Genomic DNA, 17,736 nt, shown 5'->3' with positions numbered 1-17,736 from the left:
TCCAAACGGCACTAAGTCCGCTTAGTCTGAAAACTACTGAAAAACTGCGTATGCGAAACGGCCAAGTCTTTTTATATCCCCTGAGAGTTAATTGAAATGTATTATTTGAAGATGTGGTCAATTGACCAATCCTGACCATTTTACCCTGAAATATGGGCGTCTCTAAACCCCTATAACGTCATTTCTAATTACAGCTCTAGTCACTGATCACTGGTCCCACGGACCGTGTGCTACATAATAACGACTGACTTTCAGGTGCTACCGTTTGCTTGTAATTTACTAATGAATGCATGGTGTAAACTTAACACGGGTTAATTAAACTACTAATCTAAGGGAAGCAACTCAAACGTAGGCTTTCTACTCTAGGTAACTTTGAACACATCACATATAAAACTTGTCTATTTCCTAGTTCACTACAGTAATTCATTTCAGCAATATTGATAGCCATTCACCCCATCATACTATATAGGCTCAGGTCTCTGGTCCTCTTGCTTAATGAAAAGATGTTGTTTAAAAATTTCAGCATATATGACCTCTGTGACCCTAATGGTAAAGAACTCTTTAGGGAAAAAAAAACCACTGTAATTTGTCATGAATGAATAATATAACATTTCTTGTAGTAATATATTAAGTTTTAGATGAATAAAAACACTAATTAGAATTAGACTTGTAATTTCCCCTAACATTAATTAGATTGAATAAAACATTACCTTGATACCATGAATATAACAAGAGGCCCAATGGGCCTATATCATTCACCTGATTCTACAGCAACTTTGAAGTTGATCTAGGCCATTTCATCAGATACTAAGCTGATTACCATTTTATTGAAATAATAGAGAGTAGATCTAGCTAGGGTAGGTTTATTCAAGTCAAACAATTTTCAAGTCCTTCGTTCCAGCATACCATTGGCCATCAGATCTTGAAGTCTTTTTGCTATCGAGAAATCATTGTATAAAAATTTTAGCCTATTTGACCCATTTGACCTTGAATGTAAGTCAAGGTCATTCATTTACCCCTTTACCCCAGCATGATACAGGGCCAATATTTAGGTTTAAATGGAAAAGTTGCTGCCGGATGGATGGCCAGACAGTCAGACGCTGAGCCTCATCATAAGCTTACTTGCTCTTCAGGCAGGTGAGTTAAAAATAATACAACACATTGTTATTTTTCTTTTTATCACACGAAGGGGAGTTATCTCCCCTATATATTTCATCACATACCTCTGACTACATCTAATACCTATCCGTGCTGAAGGGCAGGAATGGGTGAGGGGGTGTTTAACACTTCCAAGGTATAGGTCTGACGTTTGATTGGAAATCTTTTTTCTTGGGAGATAGCATTTTATGAGTATTTCATATCCCATTAAAGAGGACATTCTGGGAAATTTTATATTTAAACGATTATTTAGTTTGAACCTAGTTTGAATTAATTTGTTTTTCCTGAGCAAAATTCCAGGAAAGGTGCATACACTCATTTGTTTTCTATTTAATTGGTGATAATTAATTGGTTAAAACCTATCATAATCAGAATTCATATGTTTACAAGGTAAGTAAATAGTTTGATGTCAATAACCTTATGTTAAAAGCTATATATGATGTTGTCACCTTGTTAGATTTTAGTTAATTTTACCATTGATTGTAAAGGACATTGACAAATCATGTGATACAAGAGGCCCAATGGGCTTGTATCATCATCATTTAATGCAACTCTGAAGTTGACCAAGGTCATTTATGTGGATTCTAAGCTGATTACCATTTTATTCAAATGTAAGAGTATGGTAGTTTTATTCATTCAGATACATTTTAGGTCATGGTCAGTCATTTGAATAAATCTTGACACCTTTATTCCAAATATTTACTAACCCTTGGTCTCTTGGTTGATCAGTTAAAATATTTGAAGACATTTGACCCCTGTGATCTTGAAAGTGTTGGTTATTGAGAAGTTGCTTAAAGGGAAAGTTGAATCTAGATGGATGCTGTACCACAGAATACAGATCGACCTTCTCAAATAGGTTCAAAAGATATCGTATACACACTTACTCAGTATAAGTAGGCCAGTAAACAAGAGGCCCAGAGGGCCTGTATCACTCACCTGGTTTCATGAGATATGAAACAAGAATGATGCTTAACTATATTTGTTGCTGGTATTGCTATATCAATATATATCATAAGCATTTTATATGGGTACATGTACATTGGTTTTATTTTAATACTAAAAATGCCAAAAAGTGCATTAATCCATGAAATAAAATCGACTTTTGGCGCGACCCCATAGGGATTCTACCACACAAATATGAGTGATATCCATTGCTTAGTTTCAGAGAAGAACTTGTTTAGACCAATTGACCCCTTTTGACCCTGCTCTCTGCCCCCTGGGGGGTCAGCTTCTTCCTTTATACAATTTTGAATCCCTACCCCAATAGGATGCTATCAGTCAAACCATTGCTAAGTTTCAGAGAATAAGTTGTTTAAATCAATTTAGCAAAATTGACCCCTTTTGGCCCAACCCTCAGCCCCCTGGCGGCCCGGGTCAACCCCATCATTTGTACAATTTTAAATCCCCACCCCATAACCATGCTACCATACAAATGTGAGTAATATCCATTGCTTAGTTTCAGAGAAGATGTTTTAACAAATTGACCAATTTTGGCCCCGCCCCTCAGGCCCCTGGGGGGGGGGTCAGCCCCATTATTTGTACAATTTTGAATACCCACCCCATATTGATGCTACCAGGCAAATATGAGCGACAGCCATTGCTCGGTTTCAGAGAAGAAGTCGTTTATATCAATATAGCCGAATTGACCACATTCAGCCCCGCCCCTCAGGCCCCTGGGGGGTCAGCCCCATCATTTGTGCAATTTTGAATCCCCACCCTTCGGACCAGGTGAGCTAATAAAAGGTTGATAGACAACAGACAGAATGTAGAGTGGTTGTCATGGAACAATTCCCCGACAGGTATAGGATCACCTAGTTTCCTCGTTCTCCTGTTCCCTCCCACAGACCTCTCACGTGCTTCGATCAGGGCCAACAAGTGTGATTAATATAAGTTGATATAACAACTAAAGAAATCCAAGACTGCAGCCTTTCAAAAACTTTTGAAAATGCACAGGTCAAAGGTCAAAATTTAGGTCAAAGTGACCACTTTTGATACATGACACACTATCTCTCTATGACGAATGATGTTACAGTGACTATAATAGGATGACTTTGGTTTGGACTCGAGCATCAACTATTTACTATTGTCAAGCTGTTCCTTCTAATGTGTTTAAACAACAACCAATCACTGCCATGCTTCCAAATGGTGAGGCATGTGCAAACGAAGCATAGTTGCTGTAGTCGGAACTCTTCTAACTCAGGGTCGGCATGGGTTGATGGAGTCGGGTTATATGACGTCACTATAGTCGGAACTCTGGATGATCGATTGTTATAAGAGTAAGTCAAATCTCAACTTGAGTCCCAACCAAAGTCGCCCGTAGTGCAGGAGATAAAACCCATATATACTTTTTCTTTGATGTAGGTCAAAGGTCAAAAAGTAGGTTAAAGTGACCACTTTTGATACATGACACACCGTCTCTCTATGACGTATGTAGTTACAGTGACTTGTAGTGCAGGTGATATAAAGCCCATATATACTTTTTTTTTTTATGTAGGTCAAATGTCGAAAAGTAGGTCAGAGTGACCTATACATAAGGACAAGCTGAAGTGGGGAAGGAGGGAATGACGGACAGTTCCCATTTGGGGACTATTCACCAAGAGGTGTATTTTCAATCAAGTATGAAATCCAAAACTTTGATGTTTTATATTAGGTGTAGTCAATCATAAACAAGGTTGTCTCTCATCAAGACTTTCCAAGAGAGTTCCCACCCTGTCCTCTTCTTTCATCTTCCTTCTGTTCCTTTTCCTAACATTATCATACTCTCGCTCAAACATCATCTTCTGCTTGATCATGTGGTCCGTATTTGTAGAGATTGTCTGAAAGTTCTGAATAACAGGAACTCGAATACATACATAATGTATTAACATTGTCATATGATTATTGATAAAACAAAACATTTTTAAATGAAATAACATTTTATTCTGCAAAAATATGACAAAATTTAGGCTTGTAACATCAATCAACATGGCACCAATTTTCATGAACCTTCTCGAAGATCAATGAACAAATATTCAAATTGAGATTCATTTTAAAAAAATAACAATACTTTGACTAGATATATAAATTTGACAACTGGACCCAGATAAATACTGACACATACTTAGTTCAAAACCTACAGTACTCTGTACACAAGATTTCTGGCATCACAATGTAAGATTAACGAAATTTACAAAAAAAAAAAAAAAAATCCAGAAAAACTTATTTTTCAATATCTGTTATTACATGAAAGACATTTGATATAATCATATCACACAGATGTAATTTTCATTCAGATTAATGTTCATTGATCTACTGAAGAAATATATACTGACCCCTCAACATTCAGCAGTTCTCCGACAAGAATTCTCTTATCAATAACAAATATAGCGGGGGTAACTGTTAACAGGACGACTATAATAATGTCCACTCCCACCAACACAGACAACCCAAAACATGTAATCAGTCAGAATTGAAATCCATAATTAATCATTAGATCTTCTATAAGCAGTAAATGCTACATAAATATTGCATATATTTCTTAGATATACAGTTTATTGAAACATCTGGCTATTAAAACATCAATTATATGTTAGCAGGTAATGCATGAGAGGTGAGCAGATTCACCTTTAAAACAGTTGTCTTCATGTGAAGTGTGAGATGGAATTCAGGCAAACAGGAAAATTCCTGTTAAGTATCGGATAGAATTCAGACAAACGGAAAAAAATCCTGTTAAGTGTGAGATAGAATTCAGACAAACGGAAAAAATTCTTGTTAAGTGTCAGATAGAATTCTGACAAACAGGAAAATTCTTGTTAAGTATCGGATAGAATTCAGATAAACAGGAAAATTCTTGTTAAGTGTCAGATAGAATTCTGACAAACAGGAAAATTCTTGTTAAGTATCGGATAGAATTCAGATAAACAGGAAAATTCTTGTTAAGTGTCAGATAGAATTCAGACAAACAGGAAAATTCTTGTTAAGTGTCAGATAGAATTCAGACAAACAGGAAAATTCCTGTTAAGTATCGGATAGAATTCAGATAAACGGGTAAATTCCTGTGAAGTGTCGGATAGAATTCAGACAAACGGAAAAAATTCCTGTTAAGTGTGAGATAGAATTCAGACAAACGGGAAAATTCCTGTTAAGTATCGGATAGAATTCAGACAAACTGAAAAATTTCTGTGAAGTGCGGGATAGAATTCAGACAAACTGAAAAATTCCTGTGAAGTGCGAGATAGAATTCAGACAAACTGAAAAATTTCTGTGAAGTGTCAGATAGAATTCAAACAAACGGGAAATATTGCACCAACCTAATGATCAGTTATATAGAAATTACCTCTTATAATAAAATTCAACATTATTCTTTTTTTGCCTGAGAAACAAAACTCTGTCAAAGAAACTATTAAATACAACTACTGTATTACACTTAAAGTGCATGGGAAAGTAATTTTCATGTGAATTAATAGTCTGATTCAGGAACTAGGTCATTCACAAATATGAATTATATTACAATACCCGCGGTAACTAAGCACCCTCTCCATTATTGAGGCAATTATCTCACAAATCAATAACATTATATTGGGGAGATCAACCGTCTCAATGTAAATTAAATCTTAAGTGAATTAAGTAATTTATGTAAATGTAAATTTTTTTTTTTAAAAATCTGTTTATGCTTGGGGAAAATAGATCATTTAGACCAATGCCAGTTCTAATGATAATACCTCCTGTATAAAACTACCTTGAGAGAGATTAACATCAGAACCTCATGGTACCCTGTAAACATTAATGATCGAAGCCACAGCAGAGTAAGCCATAATAAACTTAAGTATTACTGGACGATACACCTTTATTATAAACATGTAAATATAATTACAATGCACCATATCAATACTATATATTATCACTATTAGATTTTGACCAATCAGAGACTGTGGCAGCTATCTTTGATTTTTTTGGGGAAAAAAAAGTAGGAAGAAGATATGGGGACTTAATAAACTGATGGAAGCTAATTATGACATTGTAAATAGAAAGATGACAAATATCATACCTAGCTTGTGAATTATGTTAACTAGTACATTTATACAGCAATAAGCACACCCAATTCTGTAACCATTGTAAACAAATATTTTAGCATTGTCCTCCGATAAGCCCATCCCCACAATTTAGATCCTTGTATTAGTGTCTGTGCTTATTACATGATAAATACTGCTAATTAAATGAGATTTTGATTGCTACCGCACATATTAATTCTAAAAAATCTACTGTATGCTATATACATATCATCTGGCAGACAACAGCAGCTTTTACAATTTGTAATTATAAAATGTTTCTAGTAAGTATTTGAATAGTAAACATGTCACCCAATGCCTTTACAACATGTCCAATATCTTGTGGGATACTTTGTGAAAATAATAAACTTTATTTAATTTATTACTAGGCTAGTACCCAATACAAATAGTAAACGACAACATGGAAAGCATTAATTTGTGACAAATTTTTGATATGAAACCAATTGATTGAAAAATATGAAAATTCAACTAAACATTTTACACAATATAATTTTGTTTCAGAGACACCACAGATCACTGATTATTTCAGTAAAATATGAAGAGATCCATAAAACTAACAGCAAAGACAATTGGTGGGGAAATGTTATCAGCCAATCAAAGTAAAGTCCTACAGTGGATGTCTGTAAAGTCCTACATCAGAGGTCTGTAAAATCCTACATCAGAGGTCTGTAAAGTCCTACATCAGAGGTCTGTAAAGTCCTACATCAGAGGTCTGTAAAGTCCTACATCAGAGGTCTATAAAATCCTACATCAGAGGTCTAAAATCCTACAATGCCGAGAGGTCCTGGTAAAGTCCTACATCAGAGGTTCTGTAAAGTCCTACATCAGAGGTCTGTAAGTCCTACATCAGAGGCCTGTAAAGTCCTACAGTAGAGGTCTGTAAAGTCCTACATCAGAGGTCTGTAAAGTCCTACATCAGAGGTCTGTAAAGTCCTACATCAGAGGTCTGTAAAGTCCTACAATCAAGGGTCTATGAAGTCCACAGAGTCCTTAAAGTCACATCAGAGGTCTGTAAAGTCCTACATCAGAGGTCTGTAAAGTCCTACATCAGAGGTCTTATAAAGTCCTACATCAGAGGTCTGATAAAGTCCTACATCAGAGGTCTGTAAAGTCCTACATCAGAGGTCTGTAAAGTCCTACATCAGAGGTCTATAAAGTCCTACATCAGAGGTCTATAAAGTCCTACATCAGAGGTCTGTAAAGTGCTACATCAGAGGTCTGTAAAGTCCTACATCAGAGGTCTGTAAAGTCCTACATCAGATGTCTGTAAAGTCCTACATCAAAGGTCTGTAAAGTGCTACATCAGAGGTCTGTAAAGTGCTACATCAGAGGTCTGTAAAGTCCTACATCAGAGGTCTGTAAAGTCCTACATCAGAGGTCTGTAAAGTCCTACATCAGATGTCTGTAAAGTCCTACATCAGAGGTCTGTAAAGTCCTACATCAGAGGCTTCTGACTGGAGGTCTGTTTGGTCTCTGAGTGGAAGTCTGTTTGGTCTCTGAGTGGAGGTCTGTTCTGAGTGGAGGTCTGTTTTGAGTGGAGGTCTGTTTTGAGTGGAGGTCTGTTTGGTCTCTGAGTGGAGGTCAGTTTGGTCTCTGAGTGGAGGTCTGTTCAGTCTCTGAGTGGAGGTCTGTTCTGAGTGGAGGTCTGTTTTGAGTGGAGGTCTGTTCGGTCTCTGAGTGGAGGTCTGTTTTGAGTGGAAGTCTGTTTGGTCTCTGAGTGGAAGTCTGTTTGGTCTCTGAGTGGAGGTCTGTTCGGTCTCTGAGTGGAGGTCAGTTTGGTCTCTAAGTGGAGGTCTGTACGGTCTCTGAGTGGAAGTCTGTTCTGAGTGGAGGTCTGTTTTGAGTGGAGTTCTGTTTGGTTTCTGAGTGGAGGTCTGTTCAGTCTCTGAGTGGAGGTCTGTTCTGAGTGGAGGTCTGTTTTGAGTGGAGGTCTGTTTGGTCTCTGAGTGGAGGTCTGTTCTGAGTGGAGGTCTGTTTTGAGTGGAGGTCTGTTTGGTCTCTGAGTGGAGGTCTGTTCTGAGTGGAGGTCTGTTTGGTCTCTGAGTGGAGGTCTGTTTGGTCTCTGAGTGGAGGTCTGTTCGGTCTCTGAGTGGAGGTCTGATAGAAATGTCAGCAGCAGAACCTGCAAGGTCAACCTGAATATGGTGAGCAGATTAGGAAATATATTCAGGTTTCCATTACAACAGGTAGATAGTGATGGACGGCAGATATAGGTAGCATTAATAAAACATCTATATATGGCAGTGAAAAATCTACAATATACATATATATGGTGTGTTAGCTAGAAACTTCAAAAACAGAATGTACCACTTCTGTAGAAATACTGCTGTGTGTATATACATATACAGAATCTATCTTTGTAAACACTTGATACTATCTTACTACAGCTGTGTGAACAGCCTCTAACTAGGTATATTACATACATATACAAGACAGAAATATATCTCTGTATATATATATGGTTTGTTTTTTGTTTTTATGGTTTTTTGACAAATGTGGTCTATTTCAAGAATAAAAATTCCCTACAGAATCTTTAAAATATCAAAATTAACACTTTTGAAATCTACTGTAGTAGTTGTGACTCTATATTGACCAGTATCTAACATCTTACACTCTATCACTTCACTTTCATCATATTGCAAGATAATACAAATTTAATCATTATCTCTTTTATATATCAAATAAAATCAGACATAAACAGCAGAAAAATGATTTCACAAATATCACATTCTTAACTGAAATTTTTATAAAAATATAATAAACGATTGTAAACATCAGTGAACACTTGTCCACTGTGTAGATATTGTATTTGATGGTAAGTATTCTTAATAAATAACCTCCCGACAAGTTAATCTCTCTCTTTTCCAAGACATTTTTATGACACATTTCATTTAGTGCAACATATGGTACATCTGTGTAAAAAGCAAATACATATTGATGTTTCTTAAGTCAGCTATATTTACTACATAGAGAAATTCAACCCCAAGCTGACCAGTTTATAGTATAGAGATTGACGCAATTTACCAGAAAATGTGAAACTTTATTTATGGTCCGATTATTACCTTTTAACTGTGATTAATAATTTAAGACATTACATATGAAAGCTTGTATTTAAGGGTCTATGAAAAAATAAGCAGTTTATGAATGACACCATGACATTATGTTGTTAACAGATCTATGAATGACATCATGATGTCCCGTTGTTTATGGTTCTATGAATGACACCATGACGTTATGTTGTTTATGGGTCAATGAATGACACCATGATGTAACGTGTGCCTTTTGTGGTATGCAGTCCTTCATGGTAATGTGTCAGCCTTCCTGGGTGCATCAACATCCAGCCTTTTTTTGTTGATTGGACGCTGCAGTTGTACCGTATAAATCTACAGCCACCTCCCTGTGGAAACAGAATCAGACTTATAAACGGCCACAAACAATATATGTAACTAGAGATCAACAACGCCCCACCAGGCTACTGTATAGACATTCCTAGTATCAACAACGCCCCACCAGGCTACTGTATAGACATTCCTAGTATCAACAACGCCCCTCCAGGCTACTGTATAGACATTCCTAGTATCAACAACGCCCCTCCAGGCTACTGTATAGACATTCCTAGTATCAACAACGCCCCACCAGGCTACTGTATAGACATTCCTAGTATCAACAACGCCCCTCCAGGCTACTGTATAGACATTCCTAGTATCAACAACGCCCCACCAGGCTACTGTATAGACATTCCTAGTATCAACAACGCCCCACCAGGCTACTGTATAGACATTCCTAGTATCAACAACGCCCCACCAGGCTACTGTATAGACATTCCTAGTATCAACAACGCCCCACCAGGCTACTGTATAGACATTCCTAGTATCAACAACGCCCCTCCAGGCTACTGTATAGACATTCCTAGTATCAACAACGCCCCTCCAGGCTACTGTATAGACATTCCTAGTATCAACAACGCCCCACCAGGCTACTGTATAGACATTCCTAGTATCAACAACGCCCCACCAGGCTACTGTATAGACATTCCTAGTATCAACAACGCCCCTCCAGGCTACTGTATAGACATTCCTAGTATCAACAACGCCCCACCAGGCTACTGTATAGACATTCCTAGTATCAACAACGCCCCACCAGGCTACTGTATAGACATTCCTAGTATCAACAACGCCCCACCAGGCTACTGTATAGACATTCCTAGTATCAACAACGCCCCACCAGGCTACTGTATAGACATTCCTAGTATCAACAACGCCCCACCAGGCTACTGTATAGACATTCCTAGTATCAACAACGCCCCACCAGGCTACTGTATAGACATTCCTAGTATCAACAACGCCCCACCAGGCTACTGTATAGACATTCCTAGTATCAACAACGCCCCACCAGGCTACTGTATAGACATTCCTAGTATCAACAACGCCCCACCAGGCTACTGTATAGACATTCCTAGTATCAACAACGCCCCACCAGGCTACTGTATAGACATTCCTAGTATCAACAACGCCCCTCCAGGCTACTGTATAGACATTCCTAGTACATGTAAAGAGAAACACAGAAACCTGTGTTTATTGATTCCATTTCATTATCACATTCTTATTATATAAAATTTGATATTGTCACACAAATATGGTTTATAAATACAAAACTTTAAAGTTTTGATGAAATTCTACTTTTAGTTACAGGGCAAGAAATAAAAACAAAGGCTAGATGGCCCAGTTGGTTTGGTCTGTGGGCTAGTAAATATTGGTGATTACTAACCCGATTGGCAAGTGCAATTTTTTTTTCCTTTCCTTAGAGTACATGTAATTTAAATACTACTAATTCAGTTAAATTGGCCCACTATGATTCTTTTGAATGCAAACGTAACTCTGACATTTTTTCCTGTCTTAAGTTACAGTGACCTTGACCAATGATTGACTACACTGATTTGGTTTGTTTTTGTTTAACGTCCTATTAACAGCCAGGGTCATTTAAGGACGTGCCAGGTTTTGGAGGTGGAGGAAAGCCTGAGTACCCGGAGAAAAACCAACGGCCTACAGTCAGTACCTGGCAACTGCCCCATGTAGGTTTCGAACTCTCCAACCAGAGGTGGACGGCTAGTGATAAAGTGTCGGGACACATTAACCACTCTGCCACCGCGGCCCCTCGACTACACTGATATTTTAAGCATCCCTATATCCAATGTTAACATATGTGTAAAGTTTTATCTGTCAATAGATACAGCCACTAGAATAATGTCAAAAATGTGATGGACAGACAGACAGGACATAAACATTGTAGCAGGGTATAAGTATCACAGGGTCCTGATGTACTACTGGACCCTGTGATTGTCCCAGCATGTAAGTATGAGTACATTTTCTATTAATAACCGACAAATGATACTGGGTGCTGATAACATCCGACAAACTGTAGGTCCCAGTTCCTTACCTCGAAGTCTACGTTTGGTGTGTTGAGAGCTACATTAATGGTAAATGTAGATGAATCGTGGTGAGGTCTAAGGAACGGCTGCTCTTCAGGACGGTAACGTACCACAAAGTTCATGATTGCATGTGGAGGCTGTCAACAACAAAAAAGTCAAACTTTAGCAGAATCTTAGAGAAAGTTTGGGAGGAAGATATCACTAACCTTTTATCTATGTGTACTGTACTGTTATACAGAGTAATGAAATGCTTTATAAAAACTAGATTTTCTAAATTTTTTAATTCCAAATGAGGAAACGGAAACAATTCACTTGTGAATACTTCACTTATCTAGTGTTTGAAATCACCTTAACAGGAAACATAAAACTCTGGTAGGTATAGGAAGCTCCCCTGTCTTCTAACGTAGGAAATATAAAACTGGTAGGTATAGGAAGCTCCCCTGTCTTCTAACGTAGGAAATATAAAACTGGTAGGTATTGGGAACTCCCCTGTCTTCTAACGTAGGAAACATAAAACTGGTAGGTATTGGGAGCTCCCCTGTCTTCTAACGTAGGAAACATAAAACTCTGGTAGGTATTGGGAACTCCCCTGTCTTCTAACATAGGAAATATAAAACTGGTAGGTATAGGGAGCTCCCCTGTCTTCTAACGTAGGAAATATAAAACTGGTAGGTATAGGGAGCTCCCCTGTCTTCTAACGTAGGAAACATAAAACTCTGGTAGGTATTGGGAGCTCCCCTGTCTTCTAACGTAGGAAACATAAAACTCTGGTAGGTATTGGGAACTCCCCTGTCTTCTAACGTAGGAAATATAAAACTGGTAGGTATAGGGAGCTCCCCTGTCTTCTAACATAGGAAATATAAAACTGGAAGGTATTGGGAGCTCCCCCGTCTTCTAACGCAGGAAATATAAAACTGGTAGGTATTGGGAACTCCCCTGTCTTCTAACGCAGGAAATATAAAACTGGTAGGTATTGGGAACTCCCCTGTCTTCTAACGCAGGAAATATAAAACTGGTAGGTATAGGGAAGTCCCCTGTCTTCTAACGTAGGAAATATAAAACTCTGGTAGGTATTGGGAACTCCCCCGTCTTCTAACGTAGGAAACATAAAACTCTGGTAGGTATAGGGAGCTCCCCTGTCTTCTAACGTAGGAAATATAAAACTGGTAGGTATTGGGAACTCCCCTGTCTTCTAACGTAGGAAACATAAAACTGGTAGGTATTGGGAACTCCCCTGTCTTCTAACATAGGAAACATAAAACTGGTAGGTATTGGGAACTCCCCTGTCTTCTAACGTAGGAAACATAAAACTGGTAGGTATTGGGAACTCCCCTGTCTTCTAACGTAGGAAATATAAAACTCTGGTAGGTATTGGGAACTCCCCCGTCTTCTAACGTAGGAAATATAAAACTGGTAGGTATTGGGAGCTCCCCTGTCTTCTAACGTAGGAAATATAAAACTGGTAGGTATTGGGAACTCCCCTGTCTTCTAACGTAGGAAACATAAAACTGGTAGGTATAGGGAGCTCCCCTGTCTTCTAACATAGGAAATATAAAACTGGTAGGTATTGGGAACTCCCCTGCCTTCTAACGTAGGAAATATAAAACTGGTAGGTATTGGGAACTCCCCTGTCTTCTAACGTAGGAAACATAAAACTGGTAGGTATTGGGAACTCCCCTGTCTTCTAACGTAGGAAACATAAAACTGGTAGGTATTGGGAACTCCCCTGTCTTCTAACGTAGGAAATATAAAACTCTGGTAGGTATTGGGAACTCCCCTATCTTCTAACATAGGAAATATAAAACTGGTAGGTATAGGGAACTCCCCTGTCTTCTAACGTAGGAAACATAAAACTCTGGTAGGTATTGGGAACTCCCCTGTCTTCTAACATAGGAAATATAAAACTGGTAGGTATAGGGAACTCCCCCGTCTTCTAACGTAGGAAACATAAAACTCTGGTAGGTATAGGGAGCTCCCCTGTCTTCTAACGTAGGAAATATAAAACTCTGGTAGGTATTGGGAACTCCCCCGTCTTCTAACGTAGGAAATATAATACTCTGGTAGGTATAGGGAGCTCCCCTGCCTTCTAACGTAGGAAACATAAAACTCTGGTAGGTATTGGGAGCTCCCCTGTCTTCTAACGTAGGAAATATAAAACTCTGGTAGGTATTGGGAACTCCCCTGTCTTCTAACGTAGGAAATATAAAACTGGTAGGTATAGGGAGCTCCCCTGTCTTCTAACGTAGGAAATATAAAACTGGTAGGTATAGGGAGCTCCCCTGTCTTCTAACGTAGGAAATATAAAACTCTGGTAGGTATTGGGAGCTCCCCTGTCTTCTAACGTAGGAAATATAAAACTGGTAGGTATAGGGAGCTCCCCTGTCTTCTAACATAGGAAATATAAAACTGGAAGGTATTGGGAGCTCCCCCGTCTTCTAACGCAGGAAATATAAAACTGGTAGGTATTGGGAACTCCCCTGTCTTCTAACGCAGGAAATATAAAACTGGTAGGTATAGGGAAGTCCCCTGTCTTCTAACGTAGGAAATATAAAACTCTGGTAGGTATTGGGAACTCCCCCGTCTTCTAACGTAGGAAACATAAAACTCTGGTAGGTATAGGGAGCTCCCCTGTCTTCTAACGTAGGAAATATAAAACTGGTAGGTATTGGGAACTCCCCTGTCTTCTAACGTAGGAAACATAAAACTGGTAGGTATTGGGAACTCCCCTGTCTTCTAACATAGGAAACATAAAACTGGTAGGTATTGGGAACTCCCCTGTCTTCTAACGTAGGAAACATAAAACTGGTAGGTATTGGGAACTCCCCTGTCTTCTAACGTAGGAAATATAAAACTCTGGTAGGTATTGGGAACTCCCCCGTCTTCTAACGTAGGAAATATAAAACTGGTAGGTATTGGGAGCTCCCCTGTCTTCTAACGTAGGAAATATAAAACTGGTAGGTATTGGGAACTCCCCTGTCTTCTAACGTAGGAAACATAAAACTGGTAGGTATAGGGAGCTCCCCTGTCTTCTAACATAGGAAATATAAAACTGGTAGGTATTGGGAACTCCCCTGCCTTCTAACGTAGGAAATATAAAACTGGTAGGTATTGGGAACTCCCCTGTCTTCTAACGTAGGAAACATAAAACTGGTAGGTATTGGGAACTCCCCTGTCTTCTAACGTAGGAAACATAAAACTGGTAGGTATTGGGAACTCCCCTGTCTTCTAACGTAGGAAATATAAAACTCTGGTAGGTATTGGGAACTCCCCTGTCTTCTAACGTAGGAAACATAAAACTGGTAGGTATTGGGAACTCCCCTGTCTTCTAACGTAGGAAATATAAAACTCTGGTAGGTATTGGGAACTCCCCTGTCTTCTAACATAGGAAATATAAAACTGGTAGGTATAGGGAACTCCCCTGTCTTCTAACGTAGGAAATATAAAACTCTGGTAGGTATTGGGAACTCCCCTGTCTTCTAACATAGGAAATATAAAACTGGTAGGTATAGGGAACTCCCCCGTCTTCTAACGTAGGAAATATAAAACTGGTAGGTATAGGGAAGTCCCCTGTCTTCTAACGTAGGAAATATAAAACTCTGGTAGGTATTGGGAACTCCCCCGTCTTCTAACGTAGGAAACATAAAACTCTGGTAGGTATAGGGAGCTCCCCTGTCTTCTAACGTAGGAAATATAAAACTGGTAGGTATTGGGAACTCCCCTGTCTTCTAACGTAGGAAACATAAAACTGGTAGGTATTGGGAACTCCCCTGTCTTCTAACATAGGAAACATAAAACTGGTAGGTATTGGGAACTCCCCTGTCTTCTAACGTAGGAAACATAAAACTGGTAGGTATTGGGAACTCCCCTGTCTTCTAACGTAGGAAATATAAAACTCTGGTAGGTATTGGGAACTCCCCCGTCTTCTAACGTAGGAAATATAAAACTGGTAGGTATTGGGAGCTCCCCTGTCTTCTAACGTAGGAAATATAAAACTGGTAGGTATTGGGAACTCCCCTGTCTTCTAACGTAGGAAATATAAAACTGGTAGGTATTGGGAACTCCCCTGTCTTCTAACGTAGGAAACATAAAACTCTGGTAGGTATTGGGAACTCCCCTGTCTTCTAACATAGGAAATATAAAACTGGTAGGTATAGGGAACTCCCCTGTCTTCTAACGTAGGAAATATAAAACTCTGGTAGGTATTGGGAACTCCCCTGTCTTCTAACATAGGAAATATAAAACTGGTAGGTATAGGGAACTCCCCCGTCTTCTAACGTAGGAAACATAAAACTCTGGTAGGTATAGGGAGCTCCCCTGTCTTCTAACGTAGGAAATATAAAACTCTGGTAGGTATTGGGAACTCCCCCATCTTCTAACGTAGGAAATATAATACTCTGGTAGGTATAGGGAGCTCCCCTGCCTTCTAACGTAGGAAACATAAAACTCTGGTAGGTATTGGGAGCTCCCCTGTCTTCTAACGTAGGAAATATAAAACTCTGGTAGGTATTGGGAACTCCCCTGTCTTCTAACGTAGGAAATATAAAACTGGTAGGTATAGGGAGCTCCCCTGTCTTCTAACGTAGGAAATATAAAACTGGTAGGTATAGGGAGCTCCCCTGTCTTCTAACGTAGGAAATATAAAACTCTGGTAGGTATTGGGAGCTCCCCTGTCTTCTAACGTAGGAAATATAAAACTGGTAGGTATAGGGAGCTCCCCTGTCTTCTAACATAGGAAATATAAAACTGGAAGGTATTGGGAGCTCCCCCGTCTTCTAACGCAGGAAATATAAAACTGGTAGGTATTGGGAACTCCCCTGTCTTCTAACGCAGGAAATATAAAACTGGTAGGTATTGGGAACTCCCCTGTCTTCTAACGCAGGAAATATAAAACTGGTAGGTATAGGGAAGTCCCCTGTCTTCTAACGTAGGAAATATAAAACTCTGGTAGGTATTGGGAACTCCCCCGTCTTCTAACGTAGGAAACATAAAACTCTGGTAGGTATAGGGAGCTCCCCTGTCTTCTAATGTAGGAAATATAAAACTGGTAGGTATTGGGAACTCCCCTGTCTTCTAACGTAGGAAACATAAAACTGGTAGGTATTGGGAACTCCCCTGTCTTCTAACATAGGAAACATAAAACTGGTAGGTATTGGGAACTCCCCTGTCTTCTAACGTAGGAAACATAAAACTGGTAGGTATTGGGAACTCCCCTGTCTTCTAACGTAGGAAATATAAAACTCTGGTAGGTATTGGGAACTCCCCCGTCTTCTAACGTAGGAAATATAAAACTGGTAGGTATTGGGAGCTCCCCTGTCTTCTAACGTAGGAAATATAAAACTGGTAGGTATTGGGAACTCCCCTGTCTTCTAACGTAGGAAACATAAAACTGGTAGGTATAGGGAGCTCCCCTGTCTTCTAACATAGGAAATATAAAACTGGTAGGTATTGGGAACTCCCCTGCCTTCTAACGTAGGAAATATAAAACTGGTAGGTATTGGGAACTCCCCTGTCTTCTAACGTAGGAAACATAAAACTGGTAGGTATTGGGAACTCCCCTGTCTTCTAACGTAGGAAATATAAAACTCTGGTAGGTATTGGGAACTCCCCTGTCTTCTAACATAGGAAATATAAAACTGGTAGGTATAGGGAACTCCCCTGTCTTCTAACGTAGGAAATATAAAACTCTGGTAGGTATTGGGAACTCCCCTGTCTTCTAACATAGGAAATATAAAACTGGTAGGTATAGGGAACTCCCCCGTCTTCTAACGTAGGAAACATAAAACTCTGGTAGGTATAGGGAGCTCCCCTGTCTTCTAACGTAGGAAATATAAAACTCTGGTAGGTATTGGGAACTCCCCCGTCTTCTAACGTAGGAAATATAAAACTCTGGTAGGTATAGGGAGCTCCCCTGCCTTCTAACGTAGGAAACATAAAACTCTGGTAGGTATTGGGAGCTCCCCTGTCTTCTAACGTAGGAAATATAAAACTCTGGTAGGTATTGGGAACTCCCCTGTCTTCTAACGTAGGAAACATAAAACTCTGGTAGGTATTGGGAACTCCCGCCTTCTAACGTAGGAAATATAAAACTGGTAGGTATAGGGA

The 17,736-nt window shown here is 39.1% G+C and overlaps 1 protein-coding gene across 2 annotated transcripts in view; it reads right to left on the bottom strand.

Moving 5' to 3' along the window:
• Positions 1-8,207: 8,207 nt before the first annotated feature.
• Positions 8,208-17,736, bottom strand: part of LOC117344468 (procollagen-lysine,2-oxoglutarate 5-dioxygenase 1-like) — a 68,873-nt gene continuing 59,344 nt past the window's right edge. For both annotated transcript variants that reach the window (XM_033907212.1, XM_033907213.1), the window contains 2 exons: positions 11,643-11,771; positions 8,208-9,603 (listed from right to left, as the gene is read on the bottom strand). In XM_033907212.1, coding sequence (XP_033763103.1) covers positions 9,448-9,603; positions 11,643-11,771 — 285 coding nt within the window. In that variant the 3' untranslated portion in view covers positions 8,208-9,447. The remainder of the gene's footprint in view (positions 9,604-11,642; positions 11,772-17,736) is intronic.

Source organism: Pecten maximus, chromosome 16, assembly GCF_902652985.1.
Source record: "Pecten maximus chromosome 16, xPecMax1.1, whole genome shotgun sequence".
Taxonomy (NCBI): domain Eukaryota; kingdom Metazoa; phylum Mollusca; class Bivalvia; order Pectinida; family Pectinidae; genus Pecten; species Pecten maximus.
This window is presented reverse-complemented; position numbering and strand designations above follow the sequence as displayed.